Below are 26,904 nucleotides of genomic sequence, written 5' to 3' on the forward strand. Positions count from 1 at the left end.
GTGTGTGTGTGTAGATAGAGATGACACAAGTTGATGGGGGGTGCTATTGTTATTATATTATTGTTTAGCTGCAAGTCAAAGCTGATTGAGCAGTGCAATGATCAAAGTCATTCCAGCAGTGCTCAGTCTGTCTTTTTGTGGCCCTGATTTTGAAGCCTGTAAGATGTAATCTGAGGGAAATTAGAAAGTTGAATGACCACATACAGGCTTCTGTACCTGGCTTGTTGTGTGAGAATATTGTTGGTGTTGGTGCGGTGGACATGATAACAGTGGTGTGAGAATATGATAGTGTTAGTAGTACTAGCATGGTGGTGATAATTATAATGAAGATGATGATAGTAATAGTAGTAGTGGTGATGAAGGAGATGACAATGAAAAAAATGATGATGCTTATGATAATGAAGCAGTAAGAAGCACTTACCTGATGCGGGTCCTTTACTTGAAGCATCATCAACCCGCTGATCTTTGGGAGGCTCCCCAACAGGCATGACTGGTAGCAAGGCAGCAGGAGATGGGTGTGCTGCAGAGCCCTGATACTGAGACACAACACCTCTTGCATGCTGCTGCACAGAAACAAGATTCTCGAGAGGGGATGCAGCATTAGAGACTGACGTTGAGACTTGCTGTCGAAAGTGTAAATCTCCATGTGCAGAGGGTGCTTTAGCTGAGTGCATATCATAATGGCAACAGGCATTTGGCCCCTTTGTGTTAATCTGCATTTTGTTTTGTATAGGTTGTTGCTGTTGTTGTTGTTGTTGTTGCTGTTGTTGTTGCTGCTGTTGCTGCTGCTGTTGTTGTTGGTGATGATGTTGTTGCTGTTGAAGTTGTTGTTGCTGATGTTGTTGATGCTGCTGTTGCAACTGTTGCTGCTGTTGTTGTTGCTGCTGCTGCTGTGGTTGTGGTGTGTAATATGATGTGATGTTGGTTGGAGTCCCGCTTGTAATGTACTCTACAGACACCACTTGTTGCGTGGGGGTTGCATCTCTCACTTTCATGCTCTTGTCCTCCCGAACATACGTCTCGTGCATGGTGTTCAATGGAGATTTCGCCGGTGCTCTTGCACTGTCCTTCTGTGATGTGGTGACAAAAGCACTAGCATTGTCGTCTTGTGCCAATGTTGCAAACAACTTCTCTTGAATGGCAGATATCAGAATGCCACCGTTGTCTGTACCTGGTATCGCCGTTGAGAACCCACTTTTACCCACTATTGGAACAATGGTCACATTTGAGTCGAGGTTTTCAGTCTGCATCTGTTCCTGCTTAACAAAGACTTCTGGAGATTTCTTCTTCAAAGCATAAGATTCTTCTTGATGTACTGAAAATGCTGGCATCAGGGTGACAGCTGGACGAGGGCCTATGTTAGGCATAAGCTCTGCAGATGAATTGCCTGACTTTGGGGAGTTGTTCATCCAGTGCCTAGTTGGCGAATTGATGAGACCTTGGTTATGAGGCGCCACAATAGGAGTAAACTGACCACAAGCTGTTGATGGGGACTGTCGTTGCCCTAATGGAGAAGAAGGGGTGCCAGACCGGGAATTACCTGTGATAGAAGAAAATAGATAAATATAAAGGAATAAATGCTGCTTTATCTTAATAAACAAGATAACAAGTAAATGCTTATGAATCAATATAGTCTTTGCTCACTACAACTGGTATGCAAGAGACAAAACGGTAATATTCAAAGTCACTAATAATCTGAGTTAGGTAGGGATCAGAAAGAAAACAATGGAATTTCTGTCAAGTCATATGACCTACTTAACTCTTAAAATCTTGTTGCGCTTTCTAATTAGAAACTAGTGATTTTGATGAAATACTATTAGTCCAGTATGAAAATCATAAAAATATAACTACTGCATGAATTTGGATGAAATTTTCTGATACAATATAATGATCATTAGTATACAGTGAATATGATTTTTATGTGTTGTTGATTTACTTGTCATGTCACTTTTACCTGCCAAGGCAGACTAAATACAAGTAAGTTGATTACATACACATAGATGTTTTCATACATAATTATAAGATCAATACAGAGTTGAATTTATGTTCCAGTTAGTCTCTGTAACTTAGACACTGCACAAACTTCCAACAGAAAAAGCATTCTGGGAGAAACCTTCCTCTCCTCCAATCAAAGGTTTTTGTAAGATCTAAAAATTAGTGTTATTTACCCTTATTACAATAATTACACTCACTTCATAAAGTAAGCAGATAACCTACTTTTAATACCCCTGTTCAAAATCAATAAATCCCAATATCACAGATACTTACATATAGAGATGATATCACCAAGTCCAAACTCTCTCTATCTAAATCATAAATAAATAATATCACCTATCTATAATTCACCACTTGAGGTATTAACTGTTGTTATGATTGGAAATTAAAGGAAGAATGCAAGAAATAAACATGAATAATGCAAACAGGAAATCTTTTGACATGAAGTTCTTACTAAAATGAGGCTAATCCTTGTTTCCTGCACAGAAGAGTGCTTAGTTCCAGATTTCAACACCAAACAACAACACTGTTTGAACTGCAGTTATGTGCAGTTTGTAACTTGGTGATACTTGCAGTTTAATTGCAGAATTCTAAGAGTCAATGTAGCAGCTTCAACAAAATGATTATTGTCTTTAAAAACACAAACAAAGACAACTTTTTTTTTAAAGTCCTAAATATTTGGATGTGTTTCACTATTTGGCTGGTATTTATTTATTCCATGCAAATGAAAGGCAAAAAACAACCCAGGAGTGATTTTTAACTCAGAATATAAAGGGACAAAGAAAATCTACTAATAATCTATTCAATATCAGTAGACTATCATTCTACACCCTCATTGTTTCTAATCTAGTCACAATGCCAGCAATTCTGAGGGGAAGGGAGGGGCTAGTTGATCACATCAACCCCAGTACTTGACTGGTTACTTTATCTTATTGAACTTTAAATGGATAAAATGCAGAATGTAAAGAGTCAAAACAAATCTTTTGAAATTACAGTTTAAATCCTTTTAAGATAACACTACTAATTTATTGGTCTTCTTCTTTCAAGATGAAAGAGTGTTATTTCAGTGAGATGTGGCTGTTACTCTTACATGATCAGTTGATCAATATAAAAGCTATTTTGTTGGCTCCTGTATCGAAGATACATCTGTGTGTATCCAGTTATAAATTGTTCAGTATATCAAATACAAATAATAACTTAACTTAGGCACAAGGGGAAGGGTACAGTTGATGAAATCACTCTAAATATTTGACTAAAATTCATTTCATTAAACCTGAGATAATAAGAAATGCAAAGTTGACTTTAGCAAGATTTGAAGTCAGAACATAAAAAGACATGATTTAATTGTTTAAATGGGCACAATCCCACATGTTAATGGCAGAGAAAAGATACAGTCTATTGAGTCAATGATCAACAGATGACAGGTACTTATTTCATTGACTTTACAAGAATCAAAAGTCAACCTTGATCATAAAGGGCATTTTGTAATAAAAATTAAAACAAGAAAAAGGTGCTTTCACAGTAGTAGTTAGATAATAGGTGACTAGTAGTCCCACAATCAAATCCTTTCCAGGTCAACATAGCTATTTCTGTGCCCAAGGTCACTAATGTAACAACTGGTTGGTCAATAAACTAACCAGACCATAACATGAGCATTTATATGTATAGATTATCATTGACTGATTGATTTATTACTGTACACCACACACAAACATGTACATTCATACACTCCTAAACAGACAGACCACATAAACAAAATTACACATTATATTATGAGCATGCATACACACACATATACAAGTATTCCAGTATACAAATTACATACATGCCCTAATTTATATATATACACATCTGTCCATGATCAATACATGAGTAAAGACCATGCACAGGTATATTTGTTGTGGTACAGTGAATGCAATGATGGAGGTGATGTTGATACTGGTGAGTGGTAGATGGAGAGCAGGTGTTCAGTGGCAATTAGAGTAGTAATATGGTGATGATGAGTAGAGAAAGGAGGTAATAGTGGATTTTAAGTGCTATTTTCATAAAATAAACATTTATCAAATCTTTTGAAAATACAGTTTAAATCCTTTTAAGATAACACTACTAATTTATTGGTCTTCCTCTTTCAAGATGAAAGAAAGTGATTTCAGTGAGATATGGCAGTTATTTTTATGTGATCAGTTGATCATGTAAAAGCTCTTTTGTTGGCTCTTGTAGTATTCAGTGACATTGAGGACACATCTATGTATATCCAGTTAGAAATGTTTCAGTATATCAAACACTGTCAATGTCATAACAATCCTGCCCAGGCCTTCAAGCTCTCTATCACAAACCAAAACTCAACTGCTAACTATCAGGGAGTCTCTGTACCGTCACTCAACCTGAAAGAAATTGCAACTAAATCCCATTGAAATCGCATACTACAGTCTTCAAAGCACAAGGGCACATTGCATAATGTGGTGCTATATAAACCAAATAAAAGAAAATAAAAGACCTATCTCAATAATAGGTCAATTGGAGCAGAACAAACACTGGTCTAAACAATATTAACAAGGAAGAAAACATTCAACAGTAAGTCCTATATACACACACACACACATATGTGTGTGTAAGTATATATATATATATATATATATATATATATATATATATATATATGAAGGCAAGACGAACTACTAGCGTTCTACTTCAGATTTGCGTTTAGCCGTACGGCTTTTGAATGTTGTTTTCACTGTCCATTTTTTCCTGTCTTGGTTTGTGTTTGCCACCTTGGAATCCTCTGTGTAGTGGGTTGATCCACTATTCAGGAAGAGACTATTCTAGAGTACGTTCTGTCTTATCTTCGAAACGTCTAGATAGAATAGAGACAGCTGATGAAGGGATATTCCAAGTGGCTTTCCGTTTTCTTATGTGTTCGTTCCGTTGTCTGTAGTTTATTGTTCTAACGTCCTGTACCCTGATATGCATATATATACACATGTAGATGTAAGTATGTACATATATGTGTGTATACATGTATATATATTCCTTGTATTATTACATTATTGAACGCACACGTCCTTTTTTGCAAGTAAGTCTACTATTATTCTGACGTGACTATCTTTCTATCTATCTATCTATCTATCTTTTTATCTATCTGTCTTCCTCCATCTTTCTATCTATACCTCTGTCCTGGCCTCTACTTCACTGCTATACCCTTCTGTCCCTTCCTCCTTGTTCCACTTCCTCCCTCCACCATCCTCTCTGCTCTCGTGTGACCTGTGGTCAACTTTCTTTTCACTCCAGCCGCTGTGAAGGCAAGACGAACTACTAGCGTTCTACTTCAGATTTGCGTTTGGCCGTACGGCTTTTGAATGTTGTTTTCACTGTCCATTTTTTCCTGTCTTGGTTTGTGTTTGCCACCTTGGAATCCTCTGTGTAGTGGGTTGATCCACTATTCAGGAAGAGACTATTCTAGAGTACGTTCTGTCTTATCTTCGAAACGTCTAGATAGAATAGAGACAGCTGATGAAGGGATATTCCAAGTGGCTTTCCGTTTTCCTATGTGTTCGTTCCGTTGTCTGTAGTTTATTGTTCTAACGTCCTGTACCCTGATATGCATATATATACACATGTAGATGTAAGTATGTACATATATGTGTGTATACATGTATATATATTCCTTGTATTATATATATATATATATATATATATACATACAGGGGTTGGACAAAATAATGGAAACACATAGCACCATAATTTTTAAATATCTATAAAACCACCAAAAGCTTATTTATTTTTATGCTTTTTGATTTATTATTAGTGTTGCTTAATATGTTTTGCTAAAATTACTGTTTCTTTTCAGATATCATCAGAAAAAGGTAATTAAAATGCATTTAAATGACAGATCTATCAGACTTTCAAAGAGGTCAAATTGTTGGTGCTTGTATGGCAGGCAGTAGTGTAATGAAAACAGCCAAAATGTTTGTTGTATCAAGAAGTACTGTCTCAGCAGTAATGATAGCCTTTGAGAAAGAGGGAAAAACCTTCTTGTCAAAACAAAACTCCGGAAGAAAACCCAAACTTTCAGATAAGGACCGTTGGACTCTTACACGAATTGTTAGAAAGGATCACAAAAGTACAGCTCCCAAAATTACTGCAGAGCTTAACGACCACCTCGAGAATCCAGTTTCCACAAAAACTGTTCGCCGGAAGGTGCACAAAGCTGGATTTCACAGGAGGGCTGCAATTAGAAAACCACTACTTTCAAAAACAAACATTGCAAAGCGTTTAGAGTGGAGTAAAAACCTACAGAATTGGTTCCTAGAGCAGTGGAAGAATGTTATTTTCTCAGATGAGTCATCCTTTACCTTATTTCTGACCACCAGCTGAGTATACGTATGGAGACAGCTGAAAGAAGCATTTGACCCATCTTCCAACTGTTAAACATGGAGGAGTATCTAGAAATCCACCGGCCCAATGGTTTCCCTTCAAATTCATCCTATGGTTGCGGAACTGTTTCCAGAGGGAAACGCAATCTTTCAGGATGATAATGCAGCAATTCACACAGCTAAAGTTGTTACTGAATGGTATGAGGAACATTCTAGTGAAGTCGAACATTTTATCTGGCCACCACAGGCTCCAGATCTTAATATTATTGAACATTTATGGTGCATTTTAGAAAAATAAGTAAAGAGTCAATATCCTCCGCCATCATTACTGCAAGAACTGGAGACTGCTTTAGCTAAAGAATGGACGAAAATTCCTTTGGAAACAATTCAAACTTTGTATGAATCCATACTTCATAGAATTCAAGCTGAAATTACTGCCAAAGGCAGTCCTACCTCGTATTAAAATAAATTTGTTTGAAATTTTAAGGTGTTTCCATTATTTTGTCCAACCACTGTATATATATATATATATATATATATATATACACACACACACACACTATGGCCTAATAAAGATGGAATGGTCACAGTTGGAACAGCTTTGGCCATAGGTCTGTTGGATCAGAGTCAGCCTGGAGTTATACAACAATTGAAAACATTTGCTCTCTACCTTAGGCAGCCCACAGACATACAGACTACATTCATAGATCAATTGCCATGGAAACCACCATCTACAAGATATGTCAATGTAGACTTCCATAAAAACTAGACATGTGAATATCACCTTTCACCAAGCTATATTAGCACATCATTGAATTGTACCTAACTATGGAATCTATTTACAGATAGGAGGAATAAACTATGGTACTTATTCAGGTGGTGATGTAATGGAAGACATGAAGGTGCCAGGTGTGGTGGTAGTGGTAGCAGTATTAATAAGGGTGTTAGTAGTAATAATGGTAATGTTGATGGCAGTGATGATGATGGTCATGCAGGTGATAGAGGTAGTCATGTTGATGGTAATGATAGTGGTGGTAGTAGTGATGATGATGTAAACCAGCTGGGACTAAAGTGTGAACAACTGTGTGATATTTTACATTCAATAAGTGAAAATTTGATTGATTAACAGCCTGCCGTTTTGTTCTCTTGCCAACATAACACTGGTATACATACATATATGTACACATATACACAAATAAAATGGCATACAAACTTACAGACACAAACAAGCACTTCACATGTACACAAAAGTAGACATATATGCACAAGCTTACATCATTGCCCCAAGTACTCAAGGCATACATATAGGTGTATGTATGTATGTGTATGTATACATGTGTACATATGCATTTGTTTATGCGTGTATGCACACACACACACACAAATAGGCTCAACCACGCTCACATAAAATACACACCAACAGACACAGTTATAAGTGCGCGCACACACATACACAGAGTCAACCAGTGAATTTCCTCTCATTTCAGTGCTAATTCATCTAATTATATCAATACTAGCAGTAAGATGCAGCATCTAAAGACATGCCAAAATGATGGCAGGAAGGATGGAGCAATCTCTTTGTTTCACTCTGTCTGAAACCCTAAAAGGTGAGCAACTGTTTTGAGGAGGCCATCTCTTACATCAAGTCATTTTACTACTGCTACTGTTTATCTGAACAAGGGAGGCCTCTATGCAGTCACTAGACTGGCAAGAAGTAGCACCAAAATCTCTCTCAGATGCCATCCAGCTGTATTAAAAGAAGGAAAGGATACATTTGATAACGTATTCCCAGAGATAAAGAAAGGACAGAGTGATTGGAACATCTTTGATAATAAGTCTCCTACATTAGAGCTAACCCTTGGGAATAAATTCTGGAGTTAACTTAAGGAACACTGGATGCATTATGGTGCCTAGTTGCACCTTAAAGACAAAGTACTTTTGATAAGTAAGACTTTGATACTGAGGTACATGTTATAGTGTCTAAAAAAGATAAACAAGTCCTGTGGAGCACTCCCTCTCCTATAGGAAATGAATACACACACACATGTTCTACTTTTTTTTAAAAATATTTCATCTGTGATGCGTTATTTTGTTTTTAGATAAATCTTTTAAGTTCGTACTAATGCTTTAAATGCATATTGAATGCTTAAAAACTACAAAAGATGTCTTATTTACACTTTTTTGTCACTGAGGTGTGCAAAAAATAACAGCTGAATAACGTTTTTGAATAAATCTTTTAAGTTTGTACTAATGCATTAAATGCATGTTGTTTACCCATTTTTTTTTGTCATTGAAGTGTGCTAAAAATAACAGCTAAATGACATTTTTGGATAAACCTTTTAAGTTTGTGCTATGCATTTAATAATGCATACTAAATGCTTCAAACTACAAAAGATGTGTTATTTACTCATTTTCTGCATGCAGAATACAAATATTGACAACACATGCTATTTTTAGGATGGTGACAACAAAATGTGCAGTCATGCACATACCGACAGCTTCCAAATCCTGTTTCCTGACTGGGTGACAATGATCAAACTTTAAACCTCTATAACTTTTTAAAAGCATTTTTTTTTGGAAAAAGTGAAATAACTCCAGCAATTCAGCTTGGAAAAGTACATTAATGTGCCAAATTAAACATTTTTTGATAAACTTTAATTTTTGAAATGCTGGCAGTCAAATGGAAAAGATCCAATTATTGTATACAAGAAGTGCCCCAACATGGCAACAATCCAATTATTGCAACTAGTAAAAGAATGACTGTATCACATAAGCCAATAAGAGAGGTTGTACATGGTTGCTTGACATGCAAGCAATAGCAGTCAGCTAAGGAGTAGAAGTCTATGAGTTCAAGTTAGAAGCTATTATTTGGTTGTCAGGGATGGAATCAGTAAAGCTGTACAACTCTGAAGACAGAATGCATTAAAATTTCTGATTTCACAGATCTCAATTTAAAAACAATCAAATCAGATTTAAGAGTTTCTATGAAGGAGGATCAGAAAGAAGCAATTCTGTTTCTAAGAAGAGAATATTAGTAAATTTTAAGTTTAGTTTAACAATTTGATCCTTATTCTATACATTTTTATCTTTTATCATTTATGTGTTTAAGTCATTAGATTGCGACCATGCTAGGGCACCACCTTTTAGTTGAATGAATTGACCCCAGTAATTGCTTTATTTTAAGCCTGGTACTGATACTGTTGGTCACATTGCTGGACTGCTAAGTTACGGAGGATATAAACAAACCAACACTGGTTGTTAAACAGTGGCGACACACACACACACACACATACACAAACACACATGACGGGCTTTTTTCCAGTTTCTGTCTACCAAATTTACTCACAAGGCTTTAGTTGGCCTGAGGCTATAGTAGAAGACAGTTGTCCAAGGTGCCACGCAGTGGAATTGAACCAGGAACCATGTGGTTGGGAAGCAAGCTTCTTACCACAGAGCCACGTCTGCTCCTACATACACTATTTCTTGAATAAATTTTGTAAGAATAAACTTTTCACTCTTTTACAACATAACTTTTTATTCCATACCTGAATGGATGAATATTCCCATCCTCATAGCTGAGGAGTAGGTATCTCAAATATACCCACCATTCTTCACTACACACCCTCCCTATTTTCTCTACCCAGTCCTTGATGTCATCATTCAATTTTTATCTTTGTTGCTTACAAGCTGGTTTTCTGTCCACTCAACCCCCAAGAAAACAGGCACAACATTTCTGGGCCCTGATAAATTTACCAAATATTGCTTTCAAACACAAAGGCAGCAGTTTGAGAGGAGGTGACAAGTTGATTCCATCACCCCCAATGTTCAACTGGTACTTATTTTATTGACCTTGAAAGGAGGAAAGGTGGAATTTGAACTCAGAACATAGACATACAAAATGCCACTTTTGCCCAGCATGTTAACAATTCTGTCTGCTTGCTGCCTTGAATTAACCAAATATTGCTTTCATGTTCCATTCACTTTCATTTTATATTCAAACAATATTTTAATCTTAAAACAGAGAAATTAACCAAGTTTATTTCTTGTAAAATTGTCATTTTATCTTTTATTGTTTCAGTCATTAGACTGGTCATACTGGGGCACTGCTTTGAAGAATTTTTAGCTGAATGAATTGATTCCAGTACTTTTTTTTTAAAGCCTAGTACTTATGCTATTGGTCACTTTTGCTGAACTGCTAAGTTATAGGGATGTAAACACACCAATACCAGTTGTCAAGTGGTGGTAGTGGGAAGGGTCAGAGACAGACAGGCACACACACACACAACGGGCTTCTTTCAGTTTCCATCTACCAAATTTACTCACAAGGCTTTGGTCGGCCAGAAGCTGTAGTAGAAGGCACTTGCCCAAGGTGCCATGCAGGGGAACTGAACCTGGAACCATGTGGTTAGGAAGCAAGCTTCTTACTACACAACCATGCCTACTTGTTAAGTTATTTTTAGATGTTCAATGTTTTTTATTGTTATTTGTACTTTTAATTTTTTAACTGATAAACAAAGTTGTTTCTTTCATGGGAAAGTTTCAGTTATCTCCTAAGCTGTCTCAAACTGACTGGGAATGAAAGACATTTACTGCAACTCAGGATAGATCTGGTGGAGTTAATTTAGAGTACTAGAGAGTTTGGGGTGAGGCTGTTGAGCAGTGGAAAGTCATGAGGTGCATTTAGTTGATATTAATGATTGGCTGATCCAAATGGATGAAGAGACAATGATGGTCAGGAAAAGGTTTCATTTGATGGTTAGAAAGAGGTCAAAGTTATTTGTGTGTGTGTGTGTGTGTGTGTGTGTGTGTGTGTGTGTGTGTGTGTGTGAAATAAATATAAGTATGAATGGATGCTAACTGGTGCAAATGACGGAGAGTGAGAGAAGTGTAAGAGTGTGAGAGAAGTGTAAGAGACAGGGATTGCTGTGTACATTGAAGTCACTGATGATATTGACTACAGAAAGAGGCGATGTGAATTTAGATATGCAGGAACAGAGATAGTCAATAACTGATTGATAGTAGCGGAGTTTCAGGAAAGAAAATGAGAGCAGATGAATTTAGAGAAGGAAGGGAAATTTTGAGCTACAGTAATTAGAAGTCATTGATATACAGGTGAAAGAGGAAAGTGGTGGGAGAAGAGAATGTATGCAAGCACAGTCACTGCCTTTTACAGCAAAGTTTGAGTATAAAGTGTCCTGGGAGTAGAGAAATGAGAGAAAGGAAATGAGATATTAATGTCTTAGAGGATATGTGATTTGCATGTTAGTACAAAGTGGTGATTAGAGTCCAAGTTGAACTGAAATCTACAATTTTTTTTTTATTGGATTGGTCTGAAAGAAGGGACTGCCAATGTTGGTTTTCATAGACCTTCTAATCAGTGAGAAGGAAATAGTTAACATTCCTTTTGAATAGTTGTAAGTTGATGACTGCATGAAAACTATGAGCAGAGAGGATTTCCAGAGCCCAATGTTCTTGAAAGATAGAACTTGGTGAATATAATACAAGACCAGCCAATGTCAAGAAGTAGAGGTCAGTGTAGTTTCAAAAGAAAAGGCAGAGAGATGACATGGTATGTCTGTGGACCAGAATTTAGAGCATGTTTATGAGCAACTTTGTCAAGGGTGGTTTTTCTGTAGATGCTGTCTAGGATGTCTTTGTATGTAGCAGCAGCACCAAATTTGGAGCAGAACCCCATCATGGATCTTATGTAAGCTGTGTAGAATGTCAGTAGTTGTTGGGAATAGAATATTTTCTATGAAGATGTGCTTTTACCAGGATGTGACGGTAAAGCTTAAAATTTGTAGTGGCCTTACAGATTCTAGTTGCATGTTATTCATAGTTAGAAGTTATGAGTGCAATAGTGTCTTTTTGATATGTGTAGTAACTGTGTTATTGTATTGTTGAAAGACACAAAAATGATGTAACTTCTTAGGAAGATGTTCACAAGGATTCTGTTCATAGAGTTAATGCAGATTTGGCATGTGATGTCTAGGTTGCATGTTGATAGGGTGCTGAAGATTAGAGAGAAACTAGCAGGCCTCCCGGCCTTCAGCCTGGTCTGTACAATGCTCGAATGTATTCATAAGGCACACATTGGCATCTATCATAATGCCATTCTCCTTACAATAAAAGTTGCTAAAAGGTATTTCAATATTGCATAACATAATTTTTAACATGTATATATAGAATATCTAAATTGTGCTGCCACTAATACCTATTAATCTATACTGCCACCACTTCCCCACTCTGTCCCACTTATTTTTTTTCTTCCCTAAATCCCCTTTCTATCTGTCTCATACTTTTTCTCTTGAGAGAAAAAGAAATAAGGGTAGTGTGAGAGAGAGAGAGAGAGAGGGAGAGAGAGTGAGAGAGAGAGGGAGAGAGAGAGTGAGAGAGAGGGAGAGAGAGAGAGAGAGAGAGTGAGAGAGAGATATATATATAGAGAGAGCAGAGGTCTGGTGTCTCACTTGTTTTTTCTCTGTAACCTCGCCTCTCTCTCACAGATGTCTTTTCTCTAGAGAGAAAAAGAGGTAGTGAGAGAGAGAGAGAGAGAGAGAGAGGAAAAAGATAGTGAGAGAGATAGACATAGAGAGCGACATGTAGATAGAGGGAAAGCAGAGGTCCAGCAGTGACTTCAAAGTAATAAATGTAATGTATAAACTTAGAGAAAGTTGGAGGTGGATTGAGTGATAGGTGGAGTATTTTTTCATTCTGTAAAAAGCATAACAGTGAAGTGACAGTACGTGGATTGCTAGAAATAGAAGCCAATACACCACCAACTCCTCTCTTGCCATTCCATTTTCAGAAAATAAGTGCACAGTTATCTGCAGAATGGTCAAATTGATTTAAATGACATGGAAAAACCTGAAATATTATCAATTTTATTTAGTGTTTCCAGCAGTCAATGTACAAACAAACTTTGCTTTTTATAAGGATGTAGATGAAGAATGGTATTATCTGTGTATGTGTGGGTATTGTAGGAAGTGACTCTGATGCATAAGCACACCAAATTTGATGGAGTGTGGGTCTATAAACTTTGGATGGGTCTTTAGAGGAGGGAGAGAGACTTTGTCTAGTCCAAAGAATGTTGAATGTTGTACTGTCAGTAGTGAATGACACATGAAAATAGGTTTCCTGTAGAGCAAGTTTTATGATGGGCAAAAGAAAGGAGAGACTGAGATTTAATGTGTTCTGGAAAGGCTGTAATTAATGGCTGTCTAAATAATGTTAGAAATGAGTGTTATATGAAGGTGGCTGAAAAGTTCATAGGTTGACTATGAAGGAGTGATGCTAGATCTATGAAATCTTGCATGTATTGATTACAGCTCTTCTTATTAATAACTGCATCTAACTGTTCAAAGAAGACTTCAAAAAGTAACTAGTTGTGAATTCTGTTGGAAATGGACAAAATTTGGTATTGTGGTGTTATCAAGTACCTGCAGAAAAAGGTTTTAACTTCCAAGGACATTCATACTGATATGGTTGCTACATTAGGGGATGATGCTCCAGTTCTATCAACAGTCCAAAAGTGGGTGGCTGAATTTAGGAGGGGAAGGGAGAGTCTTATAGATGTCCTAATGTTTAGACGTCCACTGAAGAAAACATTGTGTTCACCACATGCCAGTGGATGATAGGAGATTGATGGTAAATCAAAGCGCTAATGCTATTCATATGTTCCTTTAGAGAGTTGTGAATATTCTGCACAATGAACTTGGAATGAATATGGTTTCTGCTCAGTGGGTGCCATGGTCTTCTGACACGTGATCAAAAGCACACCAAGCTGACCACATCATGTGGAAATCTGATACTGTGTGAGACAGATCCAGTTGGTTTCCTTGAACGTTTCCTAACCCAGGATGAGTGTTGGATTCATCACTTTGAGCCAGAGACAAACAGACAATCCATGCAGTGGAAACACCCCCACCTCATTTACTGGTTACAATGATAAAAATTTTTAACATTACCTTTTGAGGAAGGGTACAGAACAGTTGGTTAAACCTATCAGCATTATATTTCATCAATCTTAGATAGTGTGTGGCCTAGTAGTTAGAGGGTTGCACTCATGACAGCCAGATCATGGGTTCACTTCCAGGATTGAGAATTGCTCTAGTGCTGTGTAGGGACCAGCATGTCAAAAAATAAATCCAAAGTGTGTGTCATAAAAGGCAACTAAAAACCATCGCCACTGACTACCCAAACAGACCCATGGGTTAGAGGTGTCATCCATCAGGAGTAGAGAATCACCAACAGATGGTGGATGCAGAGATTTGCTGTTACAGCACATGCCCCTATATTCCTTCTCCTCCTCCTCATACTACTACTACTAGAAGGATAAACAACAGAGATGACTTCAGATTTGAACTCAAGAATATAAAGAGTTGTTGAATTCCCTCCTAACATTTCTTTAATAGTAGTTAGGCCACACAGGATAAGACAGGCTTCCTGGTCATTCAACCTATTAAAAGATAGCAGCTACATCTCTCTCAAATCATGCCCTCCTATCACTGAAAACAAAAGGGAGGTACCATCTATATTCAAACGAAATTCTGTCTGTCTGGGATCCCTGTATCTCAGTCTACATTTGCTCTACATAGACATATTATACCTTTTTGGAATCAGGATGATCTCAAGATTAAAAATCTGCACTTCAATTGGTTCTTGAACATCCAACACTGGGATCTGATTTAAAAGCATTTGGGTTGCTGTTTCGAGCAGGTAAAGTGACTGTGAGAGGTACAAGAGTTACCTCCCTTAGTTTTGCTAAAGGAATTTAGTGGTTCTTTTATCTTTTTCAGCCATGAGACTGCAGCCACGCTGGGGTACTGCCTTGAAGAATTTAATCGAACAAATTGACACCAGTTCTTTCTTTTTTATGCCTCGTACATTTTTATTGGTCTCTTTTACTGAATCACTAAGTTACATGAATGTAAACACAGCAACACCAGTTATCAAGAGGTGGTGGTGGGGGGCCAAATACAGACACAAAGTCACAATACATATATACATACACACACACATATATATGTATATATATATATATATATATATATATATATATATATACATATCTTCTATTCAAATTTCAAAAGATCTCCAAAAATTTGCAAAGTTACAAGTTTTTCATTTAAACTGAATTTAAAGTAATACTATATTGGTAAGGTACCAATAAATGCTTTATTATTATCACTCTCTTTGGTTTTGGGCCAGTGGCCCAATTAGCCCTCCACAGGATATACTATGCCTGAAAAAAAAAGGGGATGGTCATGATTGGAATGCCTTTGATCACAGGTCTGCTCCACATGGACTAAACAACAACTGAGTTATTTTTCTTTTTGTCAAACTATGAAGAAGATATTGTACATGAGTAGGACCAACTGCTTTAACTTAGCAATAACAAACACATGAATGACCCTTTATGTAGTCACTCAATTTGTTAGAAACAGCAGCCAAATCACTCATAAACCACACTCTATTTTAGGAAGAAAAGTACATATACTGGATACTACTGTCCTAGATAACCCAAATGATGTAAATAGCATAACTGGAACACCATCAGCACTGACCTTGGGTTAAATGATAAAAGCTGTAGAAACTTACCTAACGATACTAAAAGTGATGCAGCTTCACGTTCATCCAGTTTGCTTGTCGTAATCCGTTCTTGGTCGTATTCACTATCATGTGAAGTTTCTTCCCATTCAATTTGACCATCCTTTAGCTCCCCTTTTCTATGTCCGGGATATGGCACTGATGATCGCATAGTTTTCCCTTTTAAGGAGAGATGCCGAGAGCAGTAACCCCGTCTCTGAGATTCCTTTGTGCAACCATCTTTAGAACACAGACGGCGCCATTGTTTACCATTGAATTTTTTACGGACCCCACTTTTCTCATTGGAAACGACATCCCCTTTCTTGTACTTGCTAATAGGATTTGGTGACCTTGGCGTACTTGCTCGACTGCTATCACCGGACTGAGCACGACATCGTACCTCATCCTTCTTTTTAAAAGCTGGCTTGCTACGATCCTTACCATTTTGAGAAGAAGCCCCAGGTGTTGCACTCCCACATCTTGGAGTACTCATGCCAGAGGAATCAAAATAGACATTTTCATTTTTAAGTTCATCCTCAGACGTATCTGGTCGTTCAAAGCTGGTCTGCTTCTCAAAAGTTGGAGTAGGGCTGCTGGAGCAAATAGACAACGAGGTGGGATTTACAGTTGGTTGAATATAAACAGAGTTTGGAGTTTGTACAGGGCTCATCACTTGATTAGACATTTGAAACATCTGGTTTTGCTCACCACAGTCCTCTAAATCTTCCCACCATGGAGGCCGTAGAAGTCGGATGTTTGCTCGAGTCGTCCACAACATTTGAGAACTTTTCAATTTAATCTGGAACGAAACTGGATTCACTTTCCGATCTATCACCTTAGCTTCAATAAAGACATTTTCTTCAGAGTCAATTCGAACACACACATCTGCCCCAAGCTGTACACTGTTGCCCATTGGACTGTGGTCACAGATTACCTTGTTGCAGTCACTATCAAAAACAAAGTAGATTTTCGTTTCAGTTTCACCATCAAATAGCACCCCAACTTGTCTGTCTGTAGCATTCTTTATAACACCTGGCTTATAAACATTCTCTCTCCAGGCTAACACTCTTTGATTGTTCCAATCTCTTAAATTAATTGGGGGTGCATTCTGTGTAAGTGTTGGAGACATCAATTTGAAAGGCGAGGGTAGCGGACTGGAAGTGTCCGTTTCTGTAGCTTTTCTCTTTTTAGGGGGTTTAGCAATAACTTTTTTCTGGCTTTCCTCAACTGCTGGCATCTTCTGACCATTCGGTGTACGACCTATTGATTGATTATCAACGTAGGGCATTTCCTCAGAGTCTGCAGGAGTTGGGCTGCACTTGCGAAGAGCACGACCCACTTTCATATTATTATTGACCTTCACTAAGCGTTTGTTTGCAGAAGCAACCAAAGAAGGTGTGGCAGGGTCAGTGGGATACTTCGCTGTTATCTTGCGAGAGATCTTCTTATTTTGTCCATCTGTACTCTCGTCATCATTGGATTTCATCTGAGTTAACTCCTGACTCTCAGGTGTCAGTGCTATTTTCCGTCGGGACTTATTGCGGCCCGGGGGCGACACACGACTACGGCGACTTTTGCTCTCATTTCTTCGGTTCATTATGCCTGCAAAATAAGAAAAACCTTTCATTAAAATTTAACAAACACAATACATTTATATTTCACAAAAATATGGCTATAGCAAAGAGTTTAGAGTTATTTGGTCATCATAAAGGAGTGATCGAAACTGTTAAGGTTTGGACAGACTACTTTACTGTGATTTGTTCATCAACATTCCCTAGTTCAATACCCAAATGAATCAATGTGGCCTTTCATTTTCCATATCGTACAATACTCCATTTAGTAATATGTATTTACTAAAGTATCTTTTCTGTTCTTTCAGCTATTAGAAAACACTTTCTACCTCATAATAAATACCACAAAATATTCAACAAACATACAATAAAATTCTGCTATTCCATAAAGCCTAGCTTAGGGGATATTATATCTTCCTTAAATTATAAAAAAACTTAATAACATTAATAATAATTATTATCCTAGTAATAATCACAATAATCATAACAATATCAATACAACTTCTAATCCAAATATTACTATTACTTCTTTTACTATATATGTGTGTATGCGTGTGGATATGTACATTTATATGTACATATGTGTGTGTGTGGGGGGGGGGGGGGGGCAAACAGAAGAAATAGGCACGCAACACATTTCGTAGGAGTTACATGTAGTATTATTGTTTTAAGCAGTTCAATTGGGCTGTGTGACTGGGCTTCTTGCTCAGTAATTTGAGCCGGAATGGGCTAAATTTCTGTGGGAGGTCTGTGAAGATTTGGGTCACATGGAGCGGAGTCAGGCTATTTTAAATAGTAGTGTATGTATGTATAAATGAGTATGTAAATATGAGTGTGGGTATATATATATATATATATATATATATATATATATATATATATATATATAGATAGATAGATATAGATATATATACATATATATACATATGTGTCTATATATATGTATAAGTGCGAAAATATAGACAACTAAAGCATGCAGAGTAAAGCCACTTGGCAAAGATTGACCTTGAAATCTGTTGTGCATGTGCACTAAGTTTTAATATTCTCGCTCACTTCTGCTGTTTACAGCAGTGCTTGGAAGGAAGGTGTGTAGCATGTGATTATCGCATTGACCATGACAAAGAAAGTTGTCATGGCAATGCCTACTCAGATGCCTATGCAAAGTTGCAGAAAGTGCATGGAGAAGAGTGTATGAGCCGCACACAAGTATATAACTGGTTCAGATGTTTCCAAGATGGCTGAAAAAATGTTGATATTGACAAACATTCTGGGAGACCCACAACCAGCAGAACTGAGAAAAACATCACAGATGTGTGTGCATCTGTGAGAGGAAATCAACGAATCACCATCCGTGAGTTATCAGAGGATGTGCAGATTAGTTACAGTCCAGTTCAGTCCATTATCACTGAAGGTTTGGGCATGAGACGCATGTCTGCCAAGTTTGTGCCAAAACTACTTTCAGCTGACCAGAAAAACACTTGGGTTTCAGTTGCACAAAATCTCCTTGATTGTGTCAAGAACGAAGAAAACTTAACCTGGAATCCGGCAGCTGGAAGTGCCCCAAAGGAGCTTGCACATGTCTGTGTATTTTCGCATGCTGACAATGTAGACAGGCGTGTGACCAAACAGTAATAGAATGTCGCATATTCAGCCAGAAAAATCGAGCCGAAATAAGCTTATCCATGGCCACAATGCCTGGGTGTGATAGCGAGTGCAAGGTTTAAAAATAGGACGACGATAATGCTTGGGGCCCAGGGCCCAGGGTGACCCGGTGGAAACATCACAAAGAATGATGGAAGAGGTAGGTGCTTGAATTTGCAACAGGAAAACTGTGGTGAAGTCACGTCCAAAGAGTCCAAGGAAGGTTGATTTGCAGCCATAGTGATCAGATCAATTGAGGCAAGAGACGACAAAGAACAAACTGGGAGGTGAGACAGGGCATCTGCAAGAATGTTGTTTGTGCCCACAATGTGGTGAATGTCACAGGTGAACTGCGAGATATAATTCAAGTGCCTGGTCTCTCTGGGTCAGTTTTGGTAAACTGCAAAACGTTAAGGGTTTATGTTTGGTGAAAACTGTGAACTCCCTACCCTCGAGAAGGTGAGCAAAGTTCTTCACTGCAAGATAAATAGCTAGAAGTTCTTTACTGAAAATGCTGTAATGCAATTCAGCAGGTTTCAACTGGCAAGAAAAGAAAGCCAGTGGTTGAGTTTGTCCATTTACAGTTTGCTGCAACACAGCACCCAAAGCTAAATCAGAAGCGTCAACTGCTAGAGACAGACTGGTGTCAAGAGCAGGATGAGCCAAAAAGGATGCATTGGCTAGCTTGGTCTTGGCCTTTTCGAAAGCTTGCAAAGCAGTAGGAGACAATGAAATATTAGCATTTTTAGTCGGCTGTCCTTTTAAAAGCTGGGTCAAAGGAGACAACTTTGCCACAGTTGTCTATAGAAATTTATTAGACCCAGAAATGTTTTTAACTGTTTTAAAGACACAGGAGGAGACAAACGCTTCATGGTCTCAACTTTAGAACGAAGTGGGTGAATGCGAGCAGGATTAGTGAATGTATACTGTCGAGGCCAAATGCTAACACTGGCTCCTGTGTCTACCATAAAAGACTTTGAAGATTTTGCGCCTCGGACGAAGAATGTACAGTGAGGATTTTCAATGGAGGAGATGACTGACGTGCACAGGGTCTCCCTGGCTAGTTTTCCGCCAGGGTGTAAGAGCAAGTATGTATACAATGATGAGCTTGATCCTTGAACTGTTTGTGGTACCAGCAAACTGGAGGGGCTGGCAGGGCAAGGTCACGTGAAGAACACTGTCTGGGTGGGTTTCTTGAACGAGACCATGAAGAAGTAAAAGAAGAGCGATCCCTAAAGAGGCATGAAACTTGCTCAGTGTTTCAAGAGTGTGAAGCAATTTTGTTAGCCATGTAGGCATTCCACTATCAAGACGTCAAAGACTAGAGCACTCTCTTGGTAACCAACATTAGTTTTATATCTATTTATATTCAATAAGGAACTCAGCTGAAGATGTCATTATACAACTACATAACATTTAATACATATGGAAATCAATATTTCAGCACTGAATAGACAAAGATGTTATATAGATATTATTGCCATGGCAGCACCTGTATACATGTTTTACAAAGCAGTGACAAGAAGGAGCACGTGTGTATGTAAGTTACCAAGGAGAGAGATAGAAGAGTTTATCAACTACTGAGATTATGTGGGCTATTGCAAGGATGGATTTGGATTATTGGGTGTGCAAACAGTTTGAGGGTTTCAGGGTAAGCAGAATGTGAATTTACAAAAATTAAATGTATTCAAGATTCTAAAGGGTTTTAATCGGACTGTTGAGTAGATGATAAAAAAAGCAGCTCATTCCCACATGATTTGATGCTTGCTCTAAATAGTTAACTGAACCGAAACAATATAAAATTAAATGTGTTGCTCTAATACACAACCCCCATACAATAACCATCTCTTAGGCCTCATTAATCACTTCAGTTCTCTGGAATTCCATCCAGTACATTTTTCCATGAACTGTTTAAGAGGAGAATTAATGTCAATTTCACCATTTTAAGAGTAGTTGTGAAGTAATTTTTGAGGCCAATCCAATAAAAACAAAACATCCTAAACCTGCCATAAATTTAAACTCAGGCCCTATTAAATTAATAGACCAATACCTTATCCACCCAACCACAAATGTAAGTTACCAGGACAGCAGGTATTTATGCATGCAGCATTACAGTTGAGAGATGGGCAGTTACTGCAACAACATACAAATGTTCCAGTTTATAACATCCATCTTCCTGTACTACCTGACATAAAACATTGTGTAGTCTTAGTTGTCTATAAGATACTTTATAGCAGGCATGGCAACTTTTTTTCTTACAATAGCCCTTATGTGATACTGCTCAACATTATTTGGGCCAACAATATTTTAACAAACACTATGTACTATTTTACACAAAACAAATCAACAAGTGTTTTAAAACCATTTTCCAAGCAAACTTAGTGGTTATCCTGGCATGCCCCATGATATTCTTCTCAATTTTGCCCTATTCTTTACATCCACACTCACAATCCTTCTTGCCATCATTTCCCCTTCCATTATCTTCAGCCATGTCTTCCTAGGTTTTACCTTCCCTCTAATTCTTTCTATGTTCTTTTCTATCACTACTCTCACCCAGTCACCTTTACCCTTCCTCACTACATGACCCAGCCATCTCTCATTTCTTTTCACAGCATTCATTTCTGGTTCTATTCTTTTTTGCAATTCCCTGTTTGTCTTCCTTTCACTCACAACAATATTCCACTTATTCACTAAAACCATTCTCATTTCTGTTCTTTTCAGCTGTCTCTGGTGCTCTATGTTTCCTACCTGTGTCTCACTCACACACATGCACCAAGCAGCTTTCCATTCAGCAACACTCACTTCCTCATTAGCAAATCACTTGCTTCTCAGAACTACTTCCATGAACAATATCATACTCTTGCACTGTTGCTAAGTTCCCTTTTCCCATACAACATGTGTCCAAGATAACAAAATCTTTCCACACCTTTTATCTTCACACCATTTTCAAAATCTGGTTCAAAATTTCCCTGATCTACAACTCCCTCCACATACAAACGTTATACTTAAGTGTAGCTGCCATATTAGTTACTAAACATCTCATAGTATTACTTTTTGATGAACACACCCATCACATATTGTACCTTCAATATAATCTACTCCATTTTTCCCCTGTGAATTGTACCTGGTGACTTCTCTGCTCTTTGTACCTCACTACAAATTTTACCATTTGCTATTACCATCATACATTCCTTCCATTTATTCATCCATAATCTACTCTTTACACCAGATCATCTGCATACAGCAATTCCCATAGTAAACTCCTTTATACTTCAAGCCAGCACTTCCATCATAATTGTAAATAATAGTGATGCACTTCATCCCTGATGCACTTCATCCTTCAAATCAAGAATGTAGAACAACAATAATAATAATAATAATAAATGTGAGGAGCAGTGGAGCCAGAGGCCTCTGCATGGACAGTATATACTTCAAAGTCAAAATGCTGATGTAGACCAAGCAACAACCCATCAGTGGCTGAGAAGTCCAGACTGAAAACAGAAACTGAAGGTTTCATATTGGCGGCACAAGATCAAAGCTTGCTTACCAAAAACTACCAGGCTAACATTCTTCAAAATGGTTCTGACCCTATATGCAGATTCTGCAACACATCTGACGAAACAAAAGACCATCTTGTCTCAAGATGTCTTGTGCTGACACCAAACGAATACAAAAATCATCACAATAGAATAGGACAGTATTTACATTGGAAAATATGCTAACACTACAAAATCAGTACTCCTGCTTACTGGTATGAACATCATCCTGAGACAGTCATTGAAGGTAAAAATGTTACTATTCTCTGAGATTTTCCAGTCAATACCGACAGAACGATCCAGGCTAATCAACCAGACGTAAATATTAAGGACTGGGAAGAAAATACTTATAGGCTAATAGATGTCAGTGTTCCCACTGATAAAAATATATCAGTAAAGGAATTTGACAAATTAAGTTAATATAAGGACCTGGAAATTGAAATACAAAAGATGTGGCATCTTAAAGCGAGATTTGTTCCTGTTATTGTAGGTGCTCTAGGTATGATAAAAAAGGGATGTGAGAAACATCTAGATATCATTCAAGGAGAACTATGTCTCAGAGAAATCCAAAAGATTGTGCTGACAAGTACTGCCCACATCCTTAGAAAAACTCTATCAATTTAAACGTCTGTGTTGTATTACATAAAGATATTTCGTTACTGCCCCTGCCACTTCCCCTCCCTAAGATTTCAGTCATACTGTAACATCTATTATCCTTCACTCACCCTAGGGCGCTGGGTGTGTCTCAGCAAATGATTGTAATAAATATGCAAATTGAAAGTAAATAATAATAATAAATACTCTGCTGCAGTACCAGGCAGTGGCTCTCACGGCTTCTGATCTTAACTGATTGGAAGTGTTACTATATACATTGTTTCGTTTTGGTATAAAAGATGGGCTACAGCAGATATTCTGCTCAATACCATAGATTTGCTTGTCAGTTGCTTGACATTAACCACTTGAGCATGTCCCTTGGTTGACGATATGTGCATCTCTGATCACGAGCAGAAGTAGTGGGGTAGCATCGTAGCCATGTGTTGAGAGGAATTCTTTGGGGTTTGAATAATTCACCTTTGGAGACATGAGTGTTTTGTTTATCATCCTCAAACAACCCTTATTTAGGGACCTTTTGAGTGGGATGAGCTACTCGACCTGACAAAAATTCTAACTGAGCCTCACCTGCAAGGTCATGTGCTGTTTATCTTGATATGAGATCACCAGGTTGCACACATATGTTTGTGATGCATGTGCCTGGTGTACCCTTATCAGACGGGTAGTCATGATGGGTACACTGGGCTTCGTATATTTGACCCCAGTGTCACTTTGATGCACTGTTCTCTCACTCAATAATAATAGAAATTTGGGGGGAGGGGACTAATCGATTACATTGACCCCAGTGTTTCACTGGTACTTAATTTATTGACCCTGAAAGGATGAAAGTTGACCGTGGCAGAATTTTAACTCAAAACGTAAGGATGTATGCAAAACGTAAGCATTTTGCCTGGTGTGCTAACAATTCTGCCAGCTTTTCATCTTAATAATAATAATAATAATAATAATAATAATAATAATAATAATAATAATTCTTTTGGAATTACATGGCCAATTTATGCAACAAACTGAGAAGGTTGGAAGTAAAGGACACTGGCTTTAGCTGATAGATGGAAGCATGAAATGAAAGACTGAAGCACTAAGTATAGCTGCTCAGAAATAAGCTATTAGACAAAGATCAACAAAATTCAGAGAGACAACACATGTAGAATCTGCAGGAAAGGAGATGAAAGTATCAATAATCTCTAAAGAGAGTGTAGTAAGCGAGCACAAAAATAGTATAAGAGCAGGGAAGATTGTGTAGGTAAAATAGTGCATTGGAATGTTAACCAGGGGTGGCTTTGAAATAACAGGAAAGTAGTATGAACATGGACCAGAGGCCATGACAGAGAATGAGAATTACAGGATTAAATGGGTCTTCCTCAGAAAGACTGATCACACTACTGAAGCAAGAAGACCAGATATGATTATAAAGAACAAAATAAACAGTGTAAGATCATACACTTTGCAATTCCATATGGTAACAGAGACGATACCTAAGAAATTGAAAAAAAAACTGAGAAATATCCAGAGAGCTGAAGAGACTGTGGAAAACTAAGACAACAATTATTTCTGAGGTAATCAGTGCACTTGGCACAACACCCAAAATGCTACCTAAAAAACTGAAAGTTATTGGAATTGAGGCTTGCACTGTCAACCTGTAAAATACCATCCAATATTTTAGTAGTGAGACATGGCTATGGTTACAGAAAGGAATGCTGAAAAGGGAGACAGAAAGTTAGTTAGTAGCTGCACAATATCAAGTATTAAGGACTAATTGGATAAAAGCCAAGGTAGACAAAAACCAAGTAGATTCCCAATGTAAGTTATGCAAATCAAAAGAGGAAAGCATTACTCATATAGTCAGTGAATGTAGCATGCTGGCACAGAAAGAATACAAGACATGACAACCTAGGGAGAGTAATCCACTGGGAGTTATGTAGAAAGTTGACCTTGGCTGAATTTAAACTTAGAATATAAAGACAGACAAAGTACATTTTGCCTAGTGTGCTAATGATTCTACCAGCTTACTGCCATAACAACAATAATAATAATTCTTTCTACTATAGGTACAAGGCCTGAAATTTTGAGGGAGGGGGGGGGGGCTAATCAATTACATTAACCCCAGTGCTTGACTGATATTTGTTTTCTTGCCCCTGAAAAGATGAAAGGCAAAGTCAACTGGTGGAAATTGAACTCAGAACATAAAGCTGGAAGAAATGCTGATAAGCATTTTGTCTGGCATGCTAAAGGTTCTGCTAGCTCACCGTTATTATTATGATGAACTGACAGAATCATTAACATGCTGTATAAAATGCTTTGTGGCATTTCTCCTAACTTTATGTTCTGAGTTCAAATTCTACTAACAGTCAAATTTACCTTTCATCCTTTCAGGGTTGATTAAATAAGTACCTGTTGAGTAATGGGGTTGATGTAACCAACTAGACCCTTTTCTCAAAAGTTCAGGCTTGTGCCTATGGAGGAAAGGCCTAAAAGTGTTGTCAATGTCGTCGTCATCAACATCATAATTATTATTCAACATAATAGCAAGACTAGAAATTTGAGAATGAGAAAGAGTCAATAATAAAACTGCCCCCTGTACTCAATTGGTACTTTCTTTTATTAATTTTGGAAGGATGGAAAAAGCAAAATGGGACTCAGAATGTTGAGAGCCAAACAAATAAGACAATACATTTTGTTCATTACTCTACATATATTGGTAATGAAGATTTCTAATATTGACCTAAAATAACAAATTGGCCTGATTTCATGACGTTATCTTTCAGTTTTTCAGAATCAATGAAAATGACTTATCCCTACTTCTCAAAAATGAGAAAAAAGAAAATGCTGGCATTGTACCAAAATTTGAAATAATTATTATAATTATGATCAGTTTCACATCAATGCAGATGAAGTTTTTGGATTCCTCAGAATAGCATATAGCAATTGTCACCAAAGAATAGTGTAAAAATGAGAGCTTATGTATGTGCTTTCCATTTTTTTTGCCAGAAAAGGGAAGATATTGTGAGCGAGTGGTAAGTGTTTTAACTCAATAGAATTTGTGAATACCAAACAGGAATACAACTGCAACATCAGAAAATAGATGCAAAGTGTGAAAGAGAATGTGTCAGTGTATGTGCATGTATATATATATATATATATATATATATATATATATATATATATATATATATATATATATATATAATAATTGGTATAGCACAGCTACTGAAGTGGTAGTAGTAACAGGAGAAGTGTGCCATTTGGCAAGAGAATAAAAGTAAGAAAGAGAGTCAGTGTGTTGTCTCCATTGAGCAGCAATTACCATGCTGCCAAGAAGGAAGTGAATGAGTTAGGAGACATTCAAGTTATAACAGCAGACAGTTGTACATGTATTGTCAGAGAGACATGCACACATGATACAACACTGCAATACAGGCAAGCTCACTTGAAAATGTATCAGTACCAATATATCTATATAGCTTTCAAGGTGGTGCCCCAGCATACCCACAGTCTAATGACTGAAATGAGTAAAAGACAAAAGAAACATATATTCACATACATACAGACATGTTACACAAATATATGTATGTATATATATATATATATATA

At 37.4% G+C, this 26,904-nt stretch overlaps 1 protein-coding gene across 7 annotated transcripts in view; it reads right to left on the minus strand.

Annotated features, from left to right (window-relative positions):
* Window positions 1–26,904, minus strand: part of LOC106878424 (uncharacterized) — a 134,741-nt gene that overhangs the window by 44,536 nt on the left and 63,301 nt on the right. For all 7 annotated transcript variants that reach the window (XM_089338311.1, XM_089338309.1, XM_089338304.1 and 4 more), the window contains exons 2-3: window positions 15,966–17,555; window positions 422–1,540 (exon numbers count right to left, since the gene is read on the minus strand). In XM_089338311.1, the coding sequence (XP_089194437.1) occupies window positions 422–1,540; window positions 15,966–17,550 (2,704 nt within the window). In that variant the 5' untranslated portion in view covers window positions 17,551–17,555. The remainder of the gene's footprint in view (window positions 1–421; window positions 1,541–15,965; window positions 17,556–26,904) is intronic.

This window comes from Octopus bimaculoides, chromosome 20 (genome assembly GCF_046866305.1).
Source record: "Octopus bimaculoides isolate indiv1 chromosome 20, ASM4686630v1, whole genome shotgun sequence".
In the NCBI taxonomy this organism is placed as follows: domain Eukaryota; kingdom Metazoa; phylum Mollusca; class Cephalopoda; order Octopoda; family Octopodidae; genus Octopus; species Octopus bimaculoides.